This window comes from Lampris incognitus, chromosome 3 (genome assembly GCF_029633865.1).
Source record: "Lampris incognitus isolate fLamInc1 chromosome 3, fLamInc1.hap2, whole genome shotgun sequence".
Taxonomy (NCBI): Eukaryota; Metazoa; Chordata; class Actinopteri; order Lampriformes; family Lampridae; genus Lampris; species Lampris incognitus.
This window is the reverse complement of record NC_079213.1, coordinates 98,968,040-98,990,691: the sequence shown is the minus strand read 5'-3', so window position 1 is coordinate 98,990,691 and position 22,652 is coordinate 98,968,040. Positions and strand designations below refer to the sequence as shown.

The window sequence follows — 22,652 nt, the reverse complement described above, 5'->3', positions numbered from 1 at the left end:
ATGTGCTTTTCAGAAAATCATGAACATCGTGCTGACTGGCCTGAAGGGGGCGCCACACTACCTTGACGATATCACAGTCCACGGAAAGGATCGAGAAGAACACGATGAAAGACTGAAAGAAGTGTTCGCACGCCTTGCGAAGTACATGACATTGAATAGAGAGAAATTTGTCTTCAGCACCGACACAATCGAGTTTCTTGGCTACAAGGTGAGCGCTACTGGAGTGAAACCATGCCAGTCCAGTGTGATTGCCATTGAGAAGATTCCAGCACCACAGAGTGTGAAAGAGCTTCAACCCTTCTTGGGGGATGACAAACTACTACTTGAAGTTCATTCCGGATTATGCAATGACAACAGAACCCCTGAGACTGTTGCTACACCAGGACACGGAATAGAAATGGACATGCGCACAAGACCAAGCCCTCACCAAACTCAAACATGCAATAGCAGAACCACCTGTTCTAGCTTACTTCCACCTAGATCGTACAACATTCCTTACCTGTGCCCTGACCACTCTTCTGTTGACTTCAGGAACTGGAAGACGACCCATGAGAATCTCCAGATGATCAGATCGGCTTGCCCAGTATACGTACAAAACGGAGTTTCGCCCAGGAAAGTCCAACAATGTTGCAGACACCGTTCGAGACTTGTGCCACAAGATGATGGTTCAGAGAAGTCTTCGACGAGGAGGAAGATGAGCTTTTCATACAGCAGACCTTCATTGATGAGCTTCAAGCAGGCATCACTACTGAAGAGCTCGCAAGAGAAACACTGCAAGATCCAGTACTGAAGGAAGTGCTGTGCTACATGAAAACAGGATGGAAAGGTCCACCGAAAGACATGCTACTCAGCCCATACTACATGGTAAGGGAAGAACTTTTCAGTTGGAAAATGTCATGTGTTGGAAGAGGAGACCGTACCGTTGTACCAATCACACTCAGACACAAAGTCCTCACCCAAGTACATCAAGGACATTCAGGAACAAGGAAGATGAAACAGTTCCTTCGCGGCAAAGTATGATGGCCAAAGATGGACAACGACGTCACCAACTTTGTGAAAAACTGTGTGCCCTGCGCACTGAGTGAAAAGTCACTCGTACCAGAGAAACCACCGCTACAGCCAACATCATGGCCTAAAGGACCTTGGGAGAAGATTCAAGTGGACATCTTCGGGGAACTACAAGCAGCTCCAGCACATCAGAAATATCTGATCGTTGTTACTGACCTGTATAGCAAATGGCCTGAAGTCATATCCACAAGCAACGTGACTACTGCGATAGTGATTAATGGACTTTCAGACCTGTTTACATGATGGGGCCAGCCTCAAGTTCCAGTGACATAACGGCCCACAATCCCAAGCTGACTTCACATGCTTCTTGGAGAAAAAAGGAATCGCGCACCAGAAGACACCGTTGTACCATCCACTGGCCAATGCCGGTGTTGAGAGGTTTAACAAAGTTCTGAAGTATGGTCTTCGTGCCCTGCTCCAAGAAGGAAAATAGTTCTCTGATGCGCTAAAAACACTACTGTTGAGCTACAGATCAACGCCTCACACGGTGACAGGGAAATCACCCGCAGAGCTCATGATCGGAAGAACATTGAGAGTCCCACTGGACACAGTCCGTCCACCCTTCGCAGCTGACAAACCACCTGATGACGCAAAGCTACGCAAAGAAGTACAGAAACGTCAGGAGGCTGAGAAGAAGTACTACGACAAAAGAAACCACGTCAAGGAGGATTCCTCACTGCAAGTTGGAGATTGTGTCAAGCGACCACTGAGGGGGCACCAGCTGAAGACCAGTTTGTCTGGCCCTTATAGGATCATCGCTCGACATGGCAGGTACACCTTCCAGCTTCAAGATGGAACCTTCTAGAACTCAAGAAGACTATTTGCACCAACCAGCCTGCTGAAGAGGACATGGATGCTGAGTTGGTCATTCCACAACCACCTGACCATGATCCAGGTCAAGAGCAGAACCTTCAACAACCGAGACAAGAAGTGGCTCAGGGAGATGTGCCACAAGCAAGGCCACAAGAAGAACAACATGCAGAGCCACAGCCAGTTCGTAAAAGAAGACTGCCTGCTAGACTGAATGACTTTATATTGACCTAGGGTTTTAGTTAAAGAAGGGGGAAAATGTAGGACCTGACATGACTACATAGTCATAGTTTAGTTTTAGGACTACAACTACCAGTGTTCATTGTTTTAGGTAGTTAATGTTAACATCCGGACTGAGGCGGTAAGGTTAGTTCTGATAGCATGCCTAGCTGACAGCCACAAGTGCCTCACTTGTAACTTGTATTCTTTCATTAAACTTCGTTAAACGGCACAACAAGTTTGGTTATTATGGTTAAAAAGACACACTCCTACAGTGAGGTTTGCACATTAGCAGAAACCAATGGTAGACATGAACGTTTTTAATATGGATTTAAAAGTAGCCAGTGTTGGAGCAAATCTCAATTCTTCTGCGAGCTTATTCCAGCTATTTGTTGCATAGCTAAAAAGACTTCAAAAGACATGCACGTTAGAGCCAACACTCCCATCTGTGCCCCTGACCAAGGCAAGGCAGGGCAAGGCAAATTTATCAATAGCACATCTCTGCAACAAGGCAATTCAAAATGCTACACACAAAACACAATCTCCAGCATGGAAAGCAGACGTTCTTACCAACTGAGCCAGCTGCTATATATACATATATATATATATCAACACGGATACAGGAAAAAAGATTTTAATGCATAGCAGTACAGGCGTGTTTCGTGCGTCTCGCACTCACCAGCTGCACTCGTCAGCTCATTATATATATATATATATATATATATACATACATACATACATACATACATACATACTCCTCATTAGTTGAGCACTTATAACACCATTGACGGTTTCGGAAAAAAAACGCTGTACATATATATATATATATATATATATATATATATATAGTCATGCAATAAATACTCTATATCTAATTGACATACTAATATAAAACGTACTAGTCTATACTAATATAATACGTACTGGTCTCTACACAAGTATAACACTTACTGGTCTCTATACTAGTATAATACGTACTGGTCTCTATGCTAGTATAACACGTACTGGTCTCTATACTAGTACAATACGCACTGGTCTCTAACACGTACTGGTCTCTATACTAGTATAATACGTACTGGTCTCTACATACTGGTCTCTGTACTAGTATAACACGTTCTAATGTGTGTAGTAGTATATATGAACAAGTCTCTGGTGTCCCACCCTGGTCATGGAGAGCTACCATCATGCAGGTTTTCAATCCAACCCTAGTTTAACACAGCTGATTTTACTAATTACCAACTGACCAAGCCCTTGATTAACTGAATCGGATGTGTTAAATTAGGTTTGGAGTAAAAGCCGGCGGCAGGGTAGTTGTTGTCAGGGAGCAGGGTTGGACATCGCTGCTCTATGGGGAACTGAGAGGAGTCGTTTACCAGACGCGGAGTTGTGAGCGTGCTCGCTCGTGTGTCAAACCGCGTCAGTCAAACGAGGCGCCAGGTTCGTGCTCCGGACCGTGTGGACACTCAAAACAAGACGATGGGATAGAAACTGCGGGAAAATTACGACGGCAAAAAATGAAGAAATGCGACGTTATGCCGCTGCTGTCTTGTGAGTAGACAAAACGTTTGTTGTTTTCTTTTTTTATTTGTCACCCTTTTATCCGATGGCAACCGACAGGCGTTAACCTGCCGCTTTCGACCAGTCGTCTCCGGTTCGTCTTCGGAGACCTGTTACCGCTGGGAGCTAGTCGGGATAGGATGCTCTTTTTTTAATCCGCGTAAGACTTCTGCAAATGCGGGAATGACGAAGGTTTAGTCTCGCACTTTTTCCAAAACGTGACTGTTGATTACTGGATTTGTTTATTTGTTTTTGTCTGTAGGAGAAGGTAACCGCAGCCATGTGAGAGAGACATACGGTGCCAGGCCAGTGACAGAGGACTCATGGCTACAACATCCCAACCATGGTCCATTACGCTCATCCTGATGTTGGGAATACACGTTTGCTTAGGTACAGTTTGGCTGCCTGTATACAGCTTACTTAGTGGGCAAACTCTGAAAATATCTGGACCGATATGTACCGACCACGGTTGTATAGACTCCGTAGTAGACTCCGTAGACTACAAGGATGTGTAGACAGGATGTGTATATGTGTAGTAGTTTATCAATACATTGTAGCCAATGAAGTCTGATTGATTGATTGATAACTTAATAAAGCGAGGCGGAGGATGAGGAACAGCCACAAAGGCACAGCTGATAGGGTTTTCAGACTACACTAAAGTCAGCACTTAATTTGTTAGTGACCCAGTTAAAATGTTCAGTGTGGCGATGGCAATAGATTCACGTAACAAAAGGACCGGGGTTAAAACCTTGAAATGTCATTAGTATCTCATCGCAACAGTGTTGGACTGATTCTTTCATTCTTTTCCTCCAGGCGAGAAATCCTGCAAAATATGGTCAAGCGCTGGCTCTGATCCTGTTGTGCAGCGAGGCTCCACTTTTCAGGTGTACTGCACTTTTAACTGCAAGTGCAAAAGAATCATGTATGAAACCATACATGATACATATGAGCAACAGCCGGTCGAAGTATTCAATTCTACAACCCTCTATCGTAATGTGGAGAACATAACCGAGGACAGAACGTATAGCTGCAAGTGTAATAAATGCACGCCAGCCCTTGACTCCTGTGGACTTGATATCACCACTGGATGTGAGTAGTGAATGTCTTGTGGCTCTATTTAAAGGCCAAGTGGGATATTCTCCCACTGTTGCACTCTTGCTAATGGTTTTATTTTATTTTTTTACATACTGTTTTTGAGGGCTGGGGGCTTCTTTGATTTTGAATGCAGAAATTTGGAAAATAGTTGGGGGCTGGGGGCACACTATTTTAGTCGCAACCCCTGTTGATATTGACTAGTCATTTTATGATTCGGGAAAGCTGAAATTTTACAAATACACCCTTCGAAAAAGTTTTTGTTAAAATCAAAAATGAAATCTGCCCTGAATTTTGAACACAACTATAAATCCGACTGGTGCCCATGATGTTTTGTTGTTGAGATACTTGTTGCATTATAGCAGGCATCCATTTGTCAGAAGAAATGCATGGCAGAGTTGCACAACTACAGTAGCACACTGTAGTTGGTTCTGCATTCTCACCTATACTTTGTACATAAACCAAGTGTCAGAACAAGTGCATAGTGTCAAAGCTGACCAAAATAAAATAAACTGAATAGTGTGACCAGACAGCTGGAGTTGTGAAAGCCAAAGTACAATTTAAGAAATAAAAAAGGGAAGGGCTGCTTTTGGACACATGACATGATGCCTGTTTAGATTAGAACATACTGTATATATTCTCGGAATCATATTTCTACTCAAGAACAAAGAGAAACCTGCAAGTCAGCGGAAAATCAGTACCTCACACAGACAGGACAGATAAACTGAATGAAGGAGAAGGTCTGAATCACACAGTTAATCGTAACAGTATCTTAATAGTGTAGATGTAAACATTAAACTAATGACTGATTCAGACTTGATGAAGACACTCCGTCTCTTGTATGCATGCTCAATAATACAGGTAAGAAAATCAAAGAAGGTTGACTCGGTTCATCTGGACACAACGTTTATTGAAGATGTCACTTAGTTGAGTGACGAAACGTATCTGACTATAAACGTTGTGTCGAGATGAACTGATTCAACATTCTTTGTCTCCATCTCTTGGTTGCTATTAATTTTGTGCTCCAGACCTCCTTCATTTGGTCACTCAGAAAAAAGTTGGAGTGGCTTTATAGTTGGAGTAAGGTAGTACATTATGGGTTTTAACTGGGTTTAAGATCATTTCAGAGTTTTATTTACAGAAAACCAATGTTTTCATGAAGAGAACTAGAAATGTTTTTCTTAGATATTGACTGATGACTGTCAAATTTGTTTCATCTGACTATTAGTTATTCGCTCTCTACACAGCATCTCTTTTTTTTATTCATTCATTTCTTCCTTGTCCTGTAGACCCTCCAGAAATACCTCAAAACATAACGTGCATCCAGAATGTCATTGATGGTGAAGTGGGACATGTGAAGTGTACTTGGAAAAGTGGAAGGGCTACTGAGCTGGATGATGATCCAAAACTGTGGTGAGTTTGAAAGAGAAATGGAATCTTTTTGAAGGTTTTGATTTAAAGAAACCTACAAACATTCAAGCAAATGAAGGTTGTACCCTAGCTCTCAGCATATCAGATGAGCAAAAAGATGTTGTTTGTGAATGTCAAGTTATCAGCTGAATATCACTCCGTTTTAAATCAACATGTTTCGTCCATCCATCCATTATCTATACCTGCTTAATCCAAGTCTGGGTCGGGGGGGGGGGGGGGGGTTGAGGCCTGAGGCCTATTTTAGCAAGCACTGGAAAGAAGGCAGGAAGACACCCTACATAGACACACCTAAAGGCAATTTAGAAACTTTACCATAATGCGATGCGTGTTTTTGTACTCCAGGAGGAAATCCATGTTAACACAAATAAAACATTGGGTGTCCGGGTAGCACAGTGGTCTAGTCCGTTGCCTACCAACACGGGGATCGGTGGTTTGAATCCCCATGTTACCTCCGGCTTGGTCGGGCATCCCTACAGACACAATTGGCCGTGTCTGCGGGTGGGAAGCCGGATGTGGGTATGTGTCCTGGTCGCTGCACTAGCGCCTCCTCTGGTCAGTCAGGGTGCCTGTTCGGTGGAAGGGGGAACTGGGGGGAATAGTGCGATACTCCCACGCGTTACGTCCCCCTGGCGAAACTCCTCACTGTCGGGTGAAAAGAGGCAGCTGGTGACTCCACATGTATCGGAGGAGGCATGCAGTAGTCTGCAGCCCTCCCTGGATCAGCAGAGGGGGTGGAGCAGCAACCGGAACAGCTCAGAACAGTGGGGTAATTGGCTGGATACATTTCAGGAGAAAAAGAGAGAGCAAAACAAAAAAACCCAGATAAAACATGCAAACTCCACAAACGCGGACTGAAATCAAACCCAAATTCCTCTTGCTGCGAGGCGACAGTGCTAAGCCAACATGCCACTCAACATTTTTCACTTCATGGACAATTTGATATTCTATACCCTAAACCTGTCAAGCCCATGAAATTACTGCCTTGTGTATTCCAGGGTGAGAGAAAACCACATAGCTGTACCTGTGTCCTACAAGGGATCCAATGGGGAATCTAACCTCCTCTCAGCTGTTTTCAAAGTGTCCAGTTCCGTCCAGGTGATCTCTGTATGGGTCAATGTAAGCAATCAACTGGGCACTGCAGCGTCCACCGTTGTCAGCTTCACACTTGCGGACATCGGTGAGTTGGCAACACGTCACTAATCACCCTTAAAGCATCTACGTTAACTGCCATGCTTGAGGTTGGAATAGATGAGTTCATGTTGTGAGATCACATCATTGCATGTGAAAGTAACTGTCTCTTGCTTTGTTTCAAACAACAGTTTCTAGATGTTTATAAGGTAGGTTTTAGTAGTAATATTGAGAATGGATTCTGAAACTAGCGTTGCAGTGAAATTCTTTCTGCTCTCTTGCCATGCTACACAACTTATAACGCATGGTGTCAGTAGATAATGTCTTTCCTGTGATGGGATCTGTAAAAGAATTTATTCAGTCAGTTGTGGAGAAAGAAGCAATTGATTCCTACCAAGTCTTCATCCGCTTCTCTTGCATATAATGGGTTAGCAACTAATCTCGAAGCGCTGTGTGCATTGTGGTTATCTTTGTGTGTCTCGTGTCTTGATAAAGGCAACCATCTCTTTAAATCTGACCATAGACTCCAGAGAGTACTTCAGCAGTGCTGATTCTTTGTCCATTCCTTCTGCTCCTACAGTGAGGCCATCACCACCAGTTTTAGACAAAGTTGCGTGTCGCTCCCGAGACTGCCTCATCAATGTTGGACAGTCCAACAGGACCCAGCACCTACAGATACAGTACCAAACAGAGCAAGGGGCATGGATAACCCATTCAGACACAGTAACCATTCCCTTACATATGCAGTACATATATATATATATATATATACACACACAATGTGGGCTGATAAAAATGACCTTTAATTTCTATAAGTTTTGTTCTAGGTTTTTAAAAGTCAGGGAACGGCTTTGCAAAGCTGCAAGAGATATTGCAAATGCAAAAACGGCAAACACTGGATCCCAAATAGCCTTAAGATCAAACCACAAACCCCTTGGTTGACTCAAACCCAGATGCAATGATCTTTGATTTTCAGTTGACATACATTTGTGTGCAGAAATGCTGAAATTGGTACAGCCCTCTATTTAGAAAGAGCATGTAAAATAAACTATCACTTGGCCTTTCCTTCTCTAAGTAGCTTATCCTCAACATATATTGTTTCCAGAAGTAACGAAAGTGAAATTATGCTGCAGCCAAGCCCGTTCAAACATCGCATGTATACTGCATCGATATTACTTCTGTAAAAATGTACATGAAGGAGCATAAGTGGATAATCCATGTAGATGTACTGTAATTTACAGAGCGGACAGATGAATTTGCTCAGGGTCCAGTCCGTCTCTTCTCTGGAACCCTACAGACTTTACTATTTCAGAGCCAGAGTCAAGCTGAGTACTGGGCTGTGGAGTCAATGGAGCACAAGCATCTCAAACTGGACTCAAGAGGAAGGTACACAAAAGTCATTTGCCTAACAAGCCCTGTTGTTAATATCTGTGCTTGCACTACTTGAATAAAAGTGCATCTTGCTTTGTCTAAATATTTTTAAAAAATGCTGTCTTTGCAGTTTAAGATGTACTTGCTATCAGCTAAATTGACAATGCTTCCTTCCCTTTGAGCCCTGCATGAGTAATTATCAATTCACCGCTGATTGCCTACAGAATACCAGACCAACAGAAAGAACTGTTGGATTGTGGCAGACAAAAATGTAGCCTTGTTTGTGATTATTAAAATTAAAAACTTCAGTAGCTCACAGCAGTAGACAATGTGATGCTCTGACAGAAAAGGTACAATTGGTATTTAGAGTAGAACATTACTTAACTCTGAAGAAATCTCTGTGTTGCGTAAAGCTTTTGAGATGAGGGGCACATCAAATCTGTCTCATTTTCTCTTGTTTTATTTTTTTTGTATGAGCACACATGAACCCTATCCACCTAAAAGTTATTTACTAAGTTTGAGTATCCTGACAAAAAGGCAGTGCCCTTTATTCTGTTGCCGGAGAGGCTGGTTGTCTTTTTTGCATTCATCCTGCTTAATAATAGCCACAATCAGACTATTGGACAGCACAGTGGCCCAGTGGTTAGCGCTGTCGCCTCACAGCAAGAAGGTCCTGGGTTCAAAACCCAGGGTTGTCCAACCTTGGGGGTCATCCCAGGTCGTCCTCTGTGTGGAGTTTGCATGTTCTCCCCGTGTCTGCATTGGGTTTTTTTTCCGGATGCTTCGGTTTCCCCCACCATCAAAACAAGACATGCATGTTAGAGTTAGTACTCCTGTCTGTGCCCTTGACCCAGGCATAGCAACAAGAACTGGAGTTGGTCCCCGGGTGCTGCACGGTGGCTGCCCACTGCTGCTAGCTACACAGCTAGCATGGGTTAAATGCAGAGCATAATTTCCCTACAGGGATCAATAGAGTGTAAAAAAAATTTTTTTATAACTACCAGTTGACAGTGGTGGGTCCAGTTTTAGGGCACCAACATTTTTGTTTGTCTTGATAGACTTTACATAGGGATCCCACCTTTACACTGTGGTGTCATCTGTCTGTATCACATGCATCTGTCTCCACTGAGGTTGAGTTTTTATTAGTGTGCCAGGATGGGGAAAGTCCCCCACAACCCGCTTCCTCTGTCAGATACTATACACACAGAGCTGCTGCTGAGCTAGAAGAGCTCTTCTTCATGAATTCAACAGTGATGAATGAAATTTCATGGCATTCTTTTTTCTATGTATAAAGCCTAACCATGGCAACCACAATTCGCAAAACAAAGATAAAGCACAGTAACTAGCCATATAGTCTTTGCTCATCCTGGCAGGGTCTTCCGTATTTTGAAAGGCATCTGCATCAATTGTCCAGATGTCAACTGATGCGCTGACAGAGAAAATATGAGTTAGGTTTCCTGGCATTATTAGTCATGGGTTCTTCTGAGGAAATTGTAACTGAGCTGCAGAGGAAATGCTCATGTGTATTTCAAATGAATCTTGAATGATATGACAGATTATCAGAATGAATTATGATCAGTAAAAAGTGTATAAAATAAGTTGTCGGTGATGTAACGTTACAGTAATTCAAATACTCATAAATGCTGTTAGAATATTCATTCTTTGAAGGCAGAATTAAACATTTGAAAACACAAAACCTTGTCACTCATAAGTTTAACATTAGCAGCCTACTGTTTTACAGGCCCAAACAAAGAGCTGGATGTATGGTTGGCTGAATCCTCCTCTGAAATGGCCTCCACGACCGTTTACTGGAAGGTAAGCTTTCACCAACTCCTTGGTCAGATGCACAAGTCATGACAAAGAAAACGGACTTTCACTTCTCTCGGCTGTTATGAGCGAGAATTGTTCAATAATGCAAACTGCAGATTGAGTTGAGGGATATTGCACATAATGCAAATGTATCACAAGACTTTCTTTATTAGTCTACACATGCTAAAGGCCAGCTCTTGACCACTTCCTTAGTGTTACAACTCAACCTCTACTTTACATGCACGCATGCACACACACAAAATCAGACACCCTCACACATAAATACACACCCCAACACATGCACAGCCACATATAAAATCGCAAAAAACACATGCAAGGTTAACAGAAACCCAGAGTAGACGCCACAGTTTCAGTTTACAAGAAACTGAAAAGCTTAACAGAAATGCTCGGTCTCAAGCACTATTCCTCCTTACTCTTTAAGCACACTGTGTAGCAGCACCCTGACCCCATCCACATGTAAAGGCTCCCTGCAGTCTGCCACAAATTCCCTTTACTTCCCCTTTCCTCAATTTCTTTATTTTTACTCTTTCTTACTTCTTTTTTTATTTTTTTTACTGAAGCCACCTGTAATCAGTTGGCACAATTTTGTCTAATTGTGCTACTTCAGATGTCTTAACATAATAGAGATTGGTGGACTTCTCCATCTTCTTTTTTGAAACAATAAACCATTAGGATGTTTTTTGGAGGCTAACCCAGAATCTTATCTGCCTCTTACTGAAGAAACTGGATGATATCAGCGCCGGAGGGAAGATCGTTCGATACTTGGTCAAAGTTCACTGTCTAGATACAGGATTGATCGTCACCAAGAATCTCAGCGCTGATGCCACTAATTCTTCAATCCAGTCCTGCAGCAAATGTAACATAACTGTGTTTGCTTGCAACTCCAAAGGAATGTCCCCTCCTGCCATAATATCCATGCTTCAAAAAACAGGTGAATGCTTTTTCGATGACTTGTACCAATGTTATGACTTACTCAGATGTGAATGTTTTCACCATCATGTTCCAAATGTATGACTTTTGTCACTGAAACATGTCGGTAGAAAAACAGTTTGATCAAAATTTGTGAAAGGATTTTTTTTCTCATGTGAGGAAATGATTTGCACCTTCTTTGGTGTGTGCAGTCCTTTGAGAGGTTGCTACACAGATCTGTAAACGACACTGGACACGGGGTTAAAGGAGTGATTTGCAGTTGCGCAACTGTGCATGTGACTCTCTCCTGTAAGTGTTCGTCATGTCTTTACCACTCAGCTTTTATTTATTTTTATAAAAGAAGTCCTCCTTCTTCCCCTTCACAGGCCAGCCTCCTCAGGATGTTCGCGTAAAGGTGAGCAACCGCACTGTCTCCATCTCCTGGACGAAGCCTGAAACTACACTGCGACCCGATGGCTATCTGGTGGAGTGGTATCCAGAGGGCCAGCAGCTAAGAGACCTCCAGTGGCTGAAACTGAGCCAGAACAGCCATCACGCAGTCATCACAGGTACGTCATAGCTGATGTAGGACTAAGTGGAAAAAACAAGTAAAGATAAGTCAGCGGGGTAAGTAGGTGAGTCACAGCCATACCCTGCTGAGAGATTCATATTTGATTCAGGTACTTTTAGGTTGCCAGTGAACCAAATGTAAATGGCAGTTTTATGTTCTTAGTAAGATCCTGTTATGTAAATCATGAAGATTTATATGACTGTCTGTCTCTGCTGGCTTAACAGTTAATAATTTGTAATGCCAAAAAACATAAAGAATGAGTTTGTAGCATCAAAAGTAATGTTTGTCATGAGTATCAGAATGACTTGCATGCATCCATGGCACAGCGCATGAACACAATCAAGACTCGTCAATAATAGCCACATTCTTCTCTTTTTTTGGGGGGGGGGGGTTATCCCCGTTTCTTGCCAATTGTATCCGGCCAATTACCCCACTCTTCTGAGCTGTTCCGGTTGCTGCTCCACCTCCTCTGCTGATCTGGGGAGGGCTGCAGACTACCACATGCCTCCTCTAATACACGTGGAGCCACCAGTTGCTTCTCTTCACCTGACAGTGAGGACTTTCACCAAGGGGATGTAGCGCGTGGGAGGATCACGCTGTTCCCCCTGAACAGGTGCCCCGACCGAGCAGAGGAGGTGCTAGAGCAGTAACCAGGACACAAACCCATATCCGGCTTCCCACCCACAGACACGGCCAATTGTGTCCGTAGGAACGCCCGACCAAGCCAGAGGCAACACGGGGATTCGAACGGAATAGCCCGCTGCGCTACCCAGGCGCCCCCATAGCCACATTCTTTTGCGATTTTCCCATCTGTAATTGCTCTACACTATATCTTTATGCATGCTCAATAATCCAGGTAAGAAAATCACAGGTGAATCAGTTCATCTGGACACTTTTATTGATATGCAAATTGCCATGAGTATTAACTACAGTTAGAATGGCCATGTGTACTATTCACAGAAGATTTGGGAATGGTTGCAATCACAGCATTGTAAGATGACGACAGATGTACTCTTAGCCCCCGATTCAGGGATGGTTCGTTCCCTCTATGTGAAGAGGGCTCATTTTCAGTCATTATGCCACTGTGCTGTTTATAAGAGTGGGGGATACCTGCAGTCAGTTGAGACTGAAGAAGTCACAGATGAATGATGAAATGTTTCTCTCTCAATAAACGTTGTGTGCAGATAAACTTATTCAGCTTTCTGTGACTCTTTACACTACATTCTCTAAAAACACCTTTTTGATGTATATCACCCTCATCTTATGCCTCTTCTTCATATCTCCTCCACAGACGTGAAGCCGTTTCACTGCTATGAGGGAGCAGTATATGCCCTCTATAAGAACTCAATCGGCAGGGCCAGATTCAGCAGTGTCAGCACTTTGGAGTCAGGTAAATGACTTTGATGGGGGAATTAATTTGATATTGATTTATTTGAGTGTATTTTGATTTAATAGTAACAGACCAAGGCATTGAAAATTTAGCAAAGCAAAAGGTAAAAATAAAAAGTAGTGATGGAGTTCCCGTGACATTGTTTGAACATGGTTCTTTTTAACATTCACCCGATTTGACTGTTATTCCTTGGTTCTGCTTGTGGTTCGCAGCTCCAGTGAGTGGTCCATCTGTCCAAGAAATGGTAGAGGGAAATGTGCTGACAGTGACCTGGACGGAGATTCCAAATGGACAACGCGGGGGATGTATCAGCAATTATACCATCAAAATAAAAGACACCAAAGACTCCAAAGTCCGCTACTCTGGTAAGTAGTTTCGTATTACACAGTAACACGTTTATATATATATATATACACTACCGTTCAAAAGTTTGGGATCACCCAAACAATTTCGTGTTTTCCATGAAAAGTCACACTTATTCACCACCATATGTTGTGAAATGAATAGAAAATAGAGTCAAGACATTGACAAGGTTAGAAATAATGATTTGTATTTGAAATAAGATTTTTTTTACATCAAACTTTGCTTTCGTCAAAGAATCCTCCATTTGCAGCAATTACAGCATTGCAGACCTTTGGCATTCTAGCTGTTAATTTGTTGAGGTAATCTGGAGAAATTGCACCCCACGCTTCCAGAAGCAGCTCCCACAAGTTGGATTGGTTGGATGGGCACTTCTTTGAGCAGATTGAGTTTCTGGAGCATCACATTTGTGGGGTCAATTAAATGCTCAAAATGGCCAGAAAAAGAGAACTTTCATCTGAAACTCGACAGTCTATTCTTGTTCTTAGAAATGAAGGCTATTCCATGCGAGAAATTGCTAAGAAATTGAAGATTTCCTACACCGGTGTGTACTACTCCCTTCAGAGGACAGCACAAACAGGCTCTAACAGGTACTATTTAATGAAGATGCCAGTTGGGGACCTGTGAGGCGTCTGTTTCTCAAACTAGAGACTCTAATGTACTTATCTTCTTGCTCAGTTGTGCAACGCGGCCTCCCACTTCTTTTTCTACTCTGGTTAGAGCCTGTTTGTGCTGTCCTCTGAAGGGAGTAGTACACACCGGTGTAGGAAATCTTCAATTTCTTAGCAATTTCTCGCATGGAATAGCCTTCATTTCTAAGAACAAGAATAGACTGTCGAGTTTCAGATGAAAGTTCTCTTTTTCTGGCCATTTTGAGCGTTTAATTGACCCCACAAATGTGATGCTCCAGAAACTCAATCTGCTCAAAGAAGTGCCCATCCAACCAATCCAACTTGTGGGAGCTGCTTCTGGAAGCGTGGGGTGCAATTTCTCCAGATTACCTCAACAAATTAACAGCTAGAATGCCAAAGGTCTGCAATGCTGTAATTGCTGCAAATGGAGGATTCTTTGACGAAAGCAAAGTTTGATGTAAAAAAAATCTTATTTCAAATACAAATCATTATTTCTAACCTTGTCAATGTCTTGACTCTATTTTCTATTCATTTCACAACATATGGTGGTGAATAAGTGTGACTTTTCATGGAAAACACAAAATTGTTTGGGTGATCCCAAACTTTTGAACGGTAGTGTATATATATATATATATATATATATATATATATATATAATATATTAGTTGCGCACTCACAACACCATTGACGGTTTCAGAAAAAAACGCTATATACATATATATATGTTTGTGTGTGGGGCACAGTGGTTAGTGGGGTTGCCTCACAGCAAGAAGGTCCTGTGTTCGAGCCCCGGGCTAGTCCAACCTTGGGGGGTCATCCCAGGTTGTCCTCTGTGTAGAGTTTGCATGTTCTCCCCATGTCTGCATGGGTTTCCGCTGGGTGCTCCGGTTTCCTCCCACAGTCCAGAGACATGCAAGTCAGGTGAATCGGCCATGCTAAATTGTTCCTAGGTGTGAATGTGTCAGCCCTGTGATGGACTGGCGGCCTGTCCAGGGTATTTCCCCACCTACCGCCCAATGACGGCTGGGATGGGCTCCAGCATCCCCGCGAGAATTTACTGGAACATCTTGGAAATTATGACGTGATTATAATGTGCACTCACAAAATGCAGGCCTGCCTACACAGTAGGGCACCAGCAAACAACAAATTTCTATCAGACCAAAAATAGAATTTGCCTCCACCCCCTTTTTAAACAGCGCTGCATACCCGCTCTCTCATCACATGGGCACGCAATATCACTTTGTGTGACATAACCCTAACGCGGTAAGCAAATTACTGCTGTTTGCAGTGACACAGTGCCTGTGTCAAGTAAGGAGGAGGTATAGCAGAGCAGATAGACTACCCTGGCTTATCAACAGGCAGCAGGCAATGTAGCATAGTGGCAGCCCGTGTCCAGCTGTTACCGAGCGGCTATAAATTGGCAGCAGTGTACATCACATGAGTCCTAACGGGTTGTTTTTTTTGTTAACAGAAATATAACAGAATGACAGGAAGCAGACATACATAGTCTTACTAACTTCCCTGAATGCTGTAGCTACTCTTGATCCTGTAGTTATGTGGTGTCTCTGTACTCGGGCTGGCCGTTGTGCTACCATATTTTGTAATACCCATCCATTTGTTGGAGAGTTGGTTGAGGCCGAACTTTCATAAGGGGTGCAACGGGATTTAGCGAAATAAGAAAAAACCATTTCCTCCAGATGCTCCGGTTTCGTCCCACAGTCCAAAGACTTGTAGGTCAGGTGAATCGGCCCTGTGGTAGCCTGTCGGTTTGGATAATGGATTATGTTGCAACCCAGAAACAATAATGAGGTTGAATAACAGGACAAAACGCAATCAAACCAAAATGGAAATAAAAACATTACCATTCCATCCCTCTACCAAAGCTTTCATCCCATTGAAAAGATTGTATGCTAGCATCTGGGTGGCGTAGCGGTCTATTCCATTGCCTACCAACACAGGGATCGCTGGTTCAAATCCTCACGTTACCTCCGGCTTGGTCGGGCATCCCTACAGACACAATTGGCCGTGTCTGCGGGTGGGAAGCTGGATGTGGGTGTGTGTCCTGGTTGCTGCACTATCGCCTCCTCTGGGCGGTCGGGGCGCCTGTTCAGAGGGGAGGAGGAACTGGGGGGGGAAATCATACACACCGTTAATTTCACAAACCATTGCGTTATGTAACATGGCTATTTCATCTGTCAATGAAGTTTGTGTTTCAGACCCAATACCTGCATCTAAGAGGATGCACACCATCAAGAGCCTGCCTCCAGCTGCATACAGCCTTTCTATGACTGCTTGGACCTCACAAGGAGAAGGCCCGGATAGTGAAATAGTCAGGTTCGTCATTCAAGGTAAACGCTTTCAATTTTACTTCAGCGTTTGATAAATTTACTTTTGTTTTTTACAGAATAAAAAAGTGCCATTTCTATTCATGTTTTTTTCCTAATTCACTGTCTCTCTCTTTTATTTTTCTTTACAGCACAGAGCCATACAGTCCTAATCCTGTGTATAGTATTGCCATTCTTGATGGTTCTGTGCTGTCTGTCGCAGATGTCAGCTATGCAGCAAAGGTAATGGGATAATGGCAGCAGTCTCACACCACACGGTATTGAAAGAGCATTAAAAGGGAGGATCACAAACAGTCCCTCAGGATCAGGAAATACATGGGAATTCAAGGGACCAGTTTGAAACAATTGAAATCAGCAAGAGGCCCATATAGTATTTTCATAAGGACAAAGTATACTGTCAGAGAAAGCTCCAATGTTGGCTTTTTTTTTTTAAGTCCACTTCTCTTCCTCTAGGTTCTGTGTGTGTTTTCATCGCCTCATGCCAGATGTTGTACCAGATCCTGCCAACAGCAAATGGGCAAAGGAATGTATCGCAGAGAAGGTATTTATTGACAGTAAACTGTGTGTGTGCACGCATGACTATACTTTTTTTTTTTTCGTAGTCAGGCGGCACGGTGAAGCAGTGGTTAGCACGGTTGCCTCACAACAAGAACGTCCTGGCTTTGAGCCCTGGGGTAGTCCAACCTTGGGGGTCGTCCCGGGTCGTCCTCTGTGTGGAGTTTGCATGTTCTCCCCGTGTCTGCGTGGGTTCCCTGCGGGTGCTCGGGTTTCCTCCCATAGTCCAAAGACATGTAGGTCAGGTGAATTGGCCTTACTAAAACAAATTGTCCCTTGGTGTGAATGTGTGTGTGTGTGTGTGTGTGTGTGTGTGTGTGGTCAGCCCTCTAATGGCCTGACCAGGGTGTCTCCCCGCCTGCCGCCCAATGACTGCTGGGATAGGCTCCAGCATCCCCTCAACCTTGAGTAAGGATAAGCGGTTTGGAGAATGAATGGATGGATGTGTAGTCAGGCTCGTTTACCAGTCTGAGTGATCTTTGCTTTGCGCCACATCTCTTTCCAAACAGGGTAAACGGGGTAAGATTACTCTCCAACCTCAGCTCAGCAGCTCTAGAGAGGAGGAAGAGCCCATTATCGTGGATATAGAGGAATTGAGCAGGGAAAGCAGTAGCAGCTCCTCCCCTGGAGTGACCACCCAAGATGTCTCCTCAGACCTCCTCCAGCCCAGCCTTAGCCCCGGCGTGAAGCCGGCCACACTGCTTTACCCTCTGACATCCTACATCAAGAGCTTCTCACATGATTCAGACAGCTCCGACAACACACACAGCTCCCAGGAAACCAGCACAACTGTCGACTACATCTCATCTCATGGGCTAGCAAATGAAATAGAGGAGGAGGATGAAGAATTTATGGATGTCCAGGATTTCTTCCCGAGTCACAGTGCCTTCATGGACCCTCAAGTGTTTTTGGGCAACTTGACCCTGGATGTTGTCAAAATTGACTGCAGTAACTTGTTGGAAAACACTTAGTGGAACCCTAAAATGAAATCATTTGGGATTTAATAGAGGAGGGACTTGGCCAACTGGATTTAAAAGAAAAATCAAGGGGCATCCGGGTAGTGTAGCAGTCTAATTCTGTTGCCTACCAACATGGGGTTCGCCGGTTCAAATCCCCGTATTACAGCTTGATCGGGCGTCCCCACAGACACAATTGGCCATGTTTGCAGGTGGGAAGCCAGATATGGATGTGTCCTGGTCGCTGCACTAGCGCCTCCTCTGGTCGGTCAGTGCACCTGTTCCGAGGGGAGGGGGAACTGGGGGGAATAGCATGATCCTCCCGCTTGCTACGTCCCCCTGGCGAAACTCCTCACTGTTGGGTGAAAAGAAGCGGCTGGTGACTCCATGTATCGGAGGAGGCATGTGGTAGTCTGCAGTCCTCCCAAGACTGGCAGAGGGGGTGGAGCAGCAACCGGGATGGCTTGGAAGAGTGGAGTAATTGGCCGGATACAATTGGGGAGAAAAAAAAAGGGGGGGGATACAAAAAAAATTAGAATCTGTTTTATTAGACAAATAAGCTGCACATAAACATGACTGGAATATTATTTCCCTTTTTTTGCAGTCTGGGTTGCCAGCAACTTAAAACTACTGTTTTGGATTGAAGAACTGAAAAAGGTGACAGCGCACACGATTAACGCTGCATCAGTAATTTACTCATGACAAATCACCCATTTTCAAAGAACATGAGGTCAAAATATTCTCGAGCAGCCCATTGGATAACTGCTATATCATGAAGATGGCAATTATCCATGGGCAGGTCTCTTTTTTGTGGGGAGGCGGGGGGGTATTTGTTTTTTTGTTTATTTTTCATTTAATTTTCCTGTCTTTTGGATCAAGCATCTAGTTTGTTTTTGTGTTGTTGTTGTTTTTTTTTTTTATGTGCATCAACTACCTCCGCTGTCCACGTCGCAACACATCTTTGCAGGATTGTATATGAACAACACACGTCCTGGAGAGCAAGGATTAATGTCATCTAGCTGCAGACGGCAATAATTTTTCCATCTCTATACTTGATTCAACTAAAACCTACTCAGTGACATGCATTACCTGTAAATTATCTTTTTTTTGGATAAACTAGTATTACAATAAAAATAAATCTACTACTACTTTCGGCTGCTCCCGTTAGGGGTCGCCACAGCGGATCATCCGTTTCCATTTCCTCCTGTATTCTGCGTCACACCAGCCACCAGCATGTTTTCCCTCACCACATCCATAAACCTCCTCTTTGGCCTTCTTCTTTCCTGGCAGCTCTATATTCAGTATCCTTCTCCCAATATACCCAGCATCTCTCCTCCACACATGTCCAAGCCATCTCAATCTTGCCTCTCTTGCTTTGTCTCCAAACGGTCCAACTTGAGCAGTCCCTCTGATATAATCATTCCAAATCCGGTCCTTCTTCGTTACTCCCAGTGAAAATCTTAGGATCTTCAACTCTGCCCCCTCCAGCTCCGCCTCCTGTCTTTTCGTCAGTGCCACTGTCTCCAACCCATTTAACATAGCTGGTCTCACAACCATCTTGTAAAACTTCCCTTTAACTCTTGCTGGTACTCTTCCATTGCAAATCACTTCTGACGCTCTTCTCCACCCACTCCACCCTGCATGCACTCTCTTCTTCACCTCTCTACTGCACTCCCCGTTACTTTGGACAGTTGACCCCAATTATATAAACTCCTATGCCTTCGTCACCTCCACTCCTTGCATCCTGACCATTCCACTGTCCTCCCTCTCATTCATGCATAGGTATTCTGTCTTGCTCATACTGACTTTCATTCCTCTTCTCCCCAGTGCATACCTCCACCCTTCTAGGCTCTCCTCAACCTGCACCCTACTCTTGCTACAGATCACGATGTCATCCGCGAATATCATCGTCCATGGAGACTCCTGCCTGATCTTGTCCGTCAATCTGTCCATCACCATTGCAAACAAGGGCTCAGAGCCGATCCTTGATGTAATCCCACCTCCACCTTGAACCCATCTGTCATTCCAACCGCACACTTCACCATTGTCTCACTTCCCACATACATATTCTGCACCACTCCTCTGCAACTCCCGACTTACAATACAATACCATACCTCCTCTCTCGGCCTGTCACCCTGTCATATGCTTTCTCTAAATCTACAAAGACACAATGCAACTCTTTCTGGCCTTCTCTATACTTCTCAATCAACATTCTCAAAGTAAACATCGCATCTGTGGTGCTCTTTCGTGGCATGAAACCATACTGCTGCTTGCTAATCGTCACCTCTCCTCTTAACCTAGCTTCTATTACTCTTTCCCAAATCTTCATGCTGTGGCTGATCAACTTTATACCTCTGTAGTTGCTACAGTTCTGCACATCGCCGTTGTTCTTGAAAATCGGTACCAGTATGCTTCGCTACTCCTCAGGCATCCTCTCACTTTCCAAGATTGTGTTAATCTAGTTAAAAACCCCACTGCCATCTCTCCTAAACATCTCCATGCCTCCATAGGTATATCATCAGGACCAACTGCCTTTCCACTCTTCATCCTCTTCATAGCTGCCCTCACATCCTCCTTGCTAATCCACTGAACCTCCTGATTCACTATCCCTACATCATCCAACCTTTTCTCTCTCTCTTTTTCTTCATTCATCAGCCCCTCAAAGTACTCCTTCCACCTTCTCAGTACACTCTCCACCTTCTCAGTACACTCTCCTCGCTTGTCGGCATATTTCCATCTCTAGCCTTGATCGCCCTAACTTGCTGCACTTCCTTTGCAGCCCGGTCCCTCTGTCTAGCCGATTGGTACAAGTCCTTTTCCCTTCCTTAGTGTCTAACCTGTCATACAACTCACCATATACCTTTTCCTTTGCCTTTGCCACCTCTCTTTTCACTTTACACTGCATCTCCTTGTACTCCTGTCTACTTTCTTCATCTATCTGACTATCCCACTTCTTCATTGCCAACCTATTCCTCTGTATACTTTGCTGTACTACCTCTGTATACTTTGCTGTACTACTTGCTGTACTACAATCAAAATAAATGTAAATGACAATACAGGCTGAAAGTGCGCAAGTCAGATTTTGTACACCGAACATTGCCCGCAATGTACATCCCAAGACACTCTGCTGATGCCAATTGCCTTAGCACACTAGCCTTACCCTCAGATACCTGCTCATGTCCTGAATGAGGCACTTGTGGCTTTGCATTTCTATTTACATCATTTGCATGTTGTATCAGTGTCATCGGTAAAACCTGTATGCTGGAATTTATGCTACCTCGATCTGTCTTATCTTTACAAGGAGGAGACTCTATGTTCCATCCTGACCGGAGTAGAATCTGTTACTTTTTGAATTGGTGATGCACGCTATATCGCTCAGCTTGTATTTGCTTTAGCCCTTGTGTGGCGTTCACTTTTTGGACCCTTTGTTTGTGTTCACCGGATCAGAATGACTCACTGGGATTTCAAAGCAGTACAGAAATAAAAATTATTGCAAAATACTCAACGTATATTGTATTTATCTCAATTCCAAACGTATGGTTAATGTTTGCCATTTACCTCTGCTAGGTCACATTTAACATTGAAAGAGCCATTAATTTTTACAGATAAAATTGTGATTTATGTGGGAAAAAAATCCACTATAGTGAAGACATGTGGTATAAATCATGTTCATCCTTCCTTCCTTGGTGTATTAAAAACTGATTTGACAGAAATTCGTCAAACGTGTAGCGGGGTGGTAAATCTGTTAAATATGTTAAATGATTTTCGACTTAAATTGAGTATAGTTTAACTGTTAATATATGTAATTTTTACACTGTCAAGCCATGTAAAATGTCATTTGATGTATTTAAATTGTGAAGCAGATTGTGAGTGTATTTTTATAGTTTTGGTTGTCATTGCATGTTTTGACCAGTAAGTGGCAGTGTTGCGGACTTTTATTGTAACTCCGTGCAAGTTATCCAAGTGCATCTTGGATACTCTTTCTGCAAGTTATCCAAGTGCATCTTGGGTATTCTTTCTTTTTTCTTGTGTGAACCACCTGAAGATTGCGGTGTGACGGTGCTCTGACTCCGTAGTAAGTAGGGGTAAATATCTTGTGAAATATACCTGTAACATTATCCCAAACAATATTGTATGTCGATAATTTGACAAGATGGTTTGATTTAGACGCTACTGGAGTTGATGTTCGGTGATCTGGGGCGCGAGCCGTCGACCACTGTTCGCCATTGCAGGCATGACAAGGTAATGTTGGCGTGCATAAAGCCACACCATGCCATTGTATTTGGGTAGTAAGGGAAATGTAAAGGTTTTATATGCATTTTAATTCTGTTTAAAGGTAACTGACAGAGTGAGAAGTTGCGCGATCTTCAGGAAGTTCCACATGTCTTTGTTAAACCCTGTTTAACATACATAGTCCTCTGCCGTAT

General features: G+C 43.4%; 1 protein-coding gene across 1 annotated transcript; it reads left to right on the top strand.

Annotated features, from left to right (window-relative positions):
• The first annotated feature begins 1,954 nt into the window (after nucleotides 1-1,954).
• Nucleotides 1,955-18,320, top strand: il12rb2 (interleukin 12 receptor, beta 2a). Its single transcript, XM_056276887.1, has 15 exons — nucleotides 1,955-2,057; nucleotides 4,468-4,743; nucleotides 6,036-6,159; nucleotides 7,173-7,354; nucleotides 7,829-8,028; nucleotides 8,547-8,691; nucleotides 10,418-10,491; nucleotides 11,227-11,437; nucleotides 11,802-11,984; nucleotides 13,278-13,376; nucleotides 13,589-13,741; nucleotides 16,585-16,716; nucleotides 16,845-16,935; nucleotides 17,167-17,254; nucleotides 17,778-18,320. The coding sequence occupies exons 1-15, from the start codon at nucleotides 1,955-1,957 to the stop codon at nucleotides 18,237-18,239; spliced, it is 2,523 nt and encodes an 840-aa protein (XP_056132862.1). The 3' UTR covers nucleotides 18,240-18,320.
• Nucleotides 18,321-22,652: the final 4,332 nt, after the last annotated feature.

Excerpts from the sequence above, each read along its gene's own strand:
- il12rb2 (XM_056276887.1), top strand. The coding sequence starts at position 1,955 with ATGATCCAGGTCAAGAGCAGAACCTTCAACAACCGAGACAAGAAGTGG. Across the intron at positions 10,492-11,226 it reads CCACGACCGTTTACTGGAAG|AAACTGGATGATATCAGCGC; the intron begins GTAAGCTTTCAC and ends CTCTTACTGAAG. Across the intron at positions 13,742-16,584 it reads CTCCAAAGTCCGCTACTCTG|ACCCAATACCTGCATCTAAG; the intron begins GTAAGTAGTTTC and ends TTTGTGTTTCAG.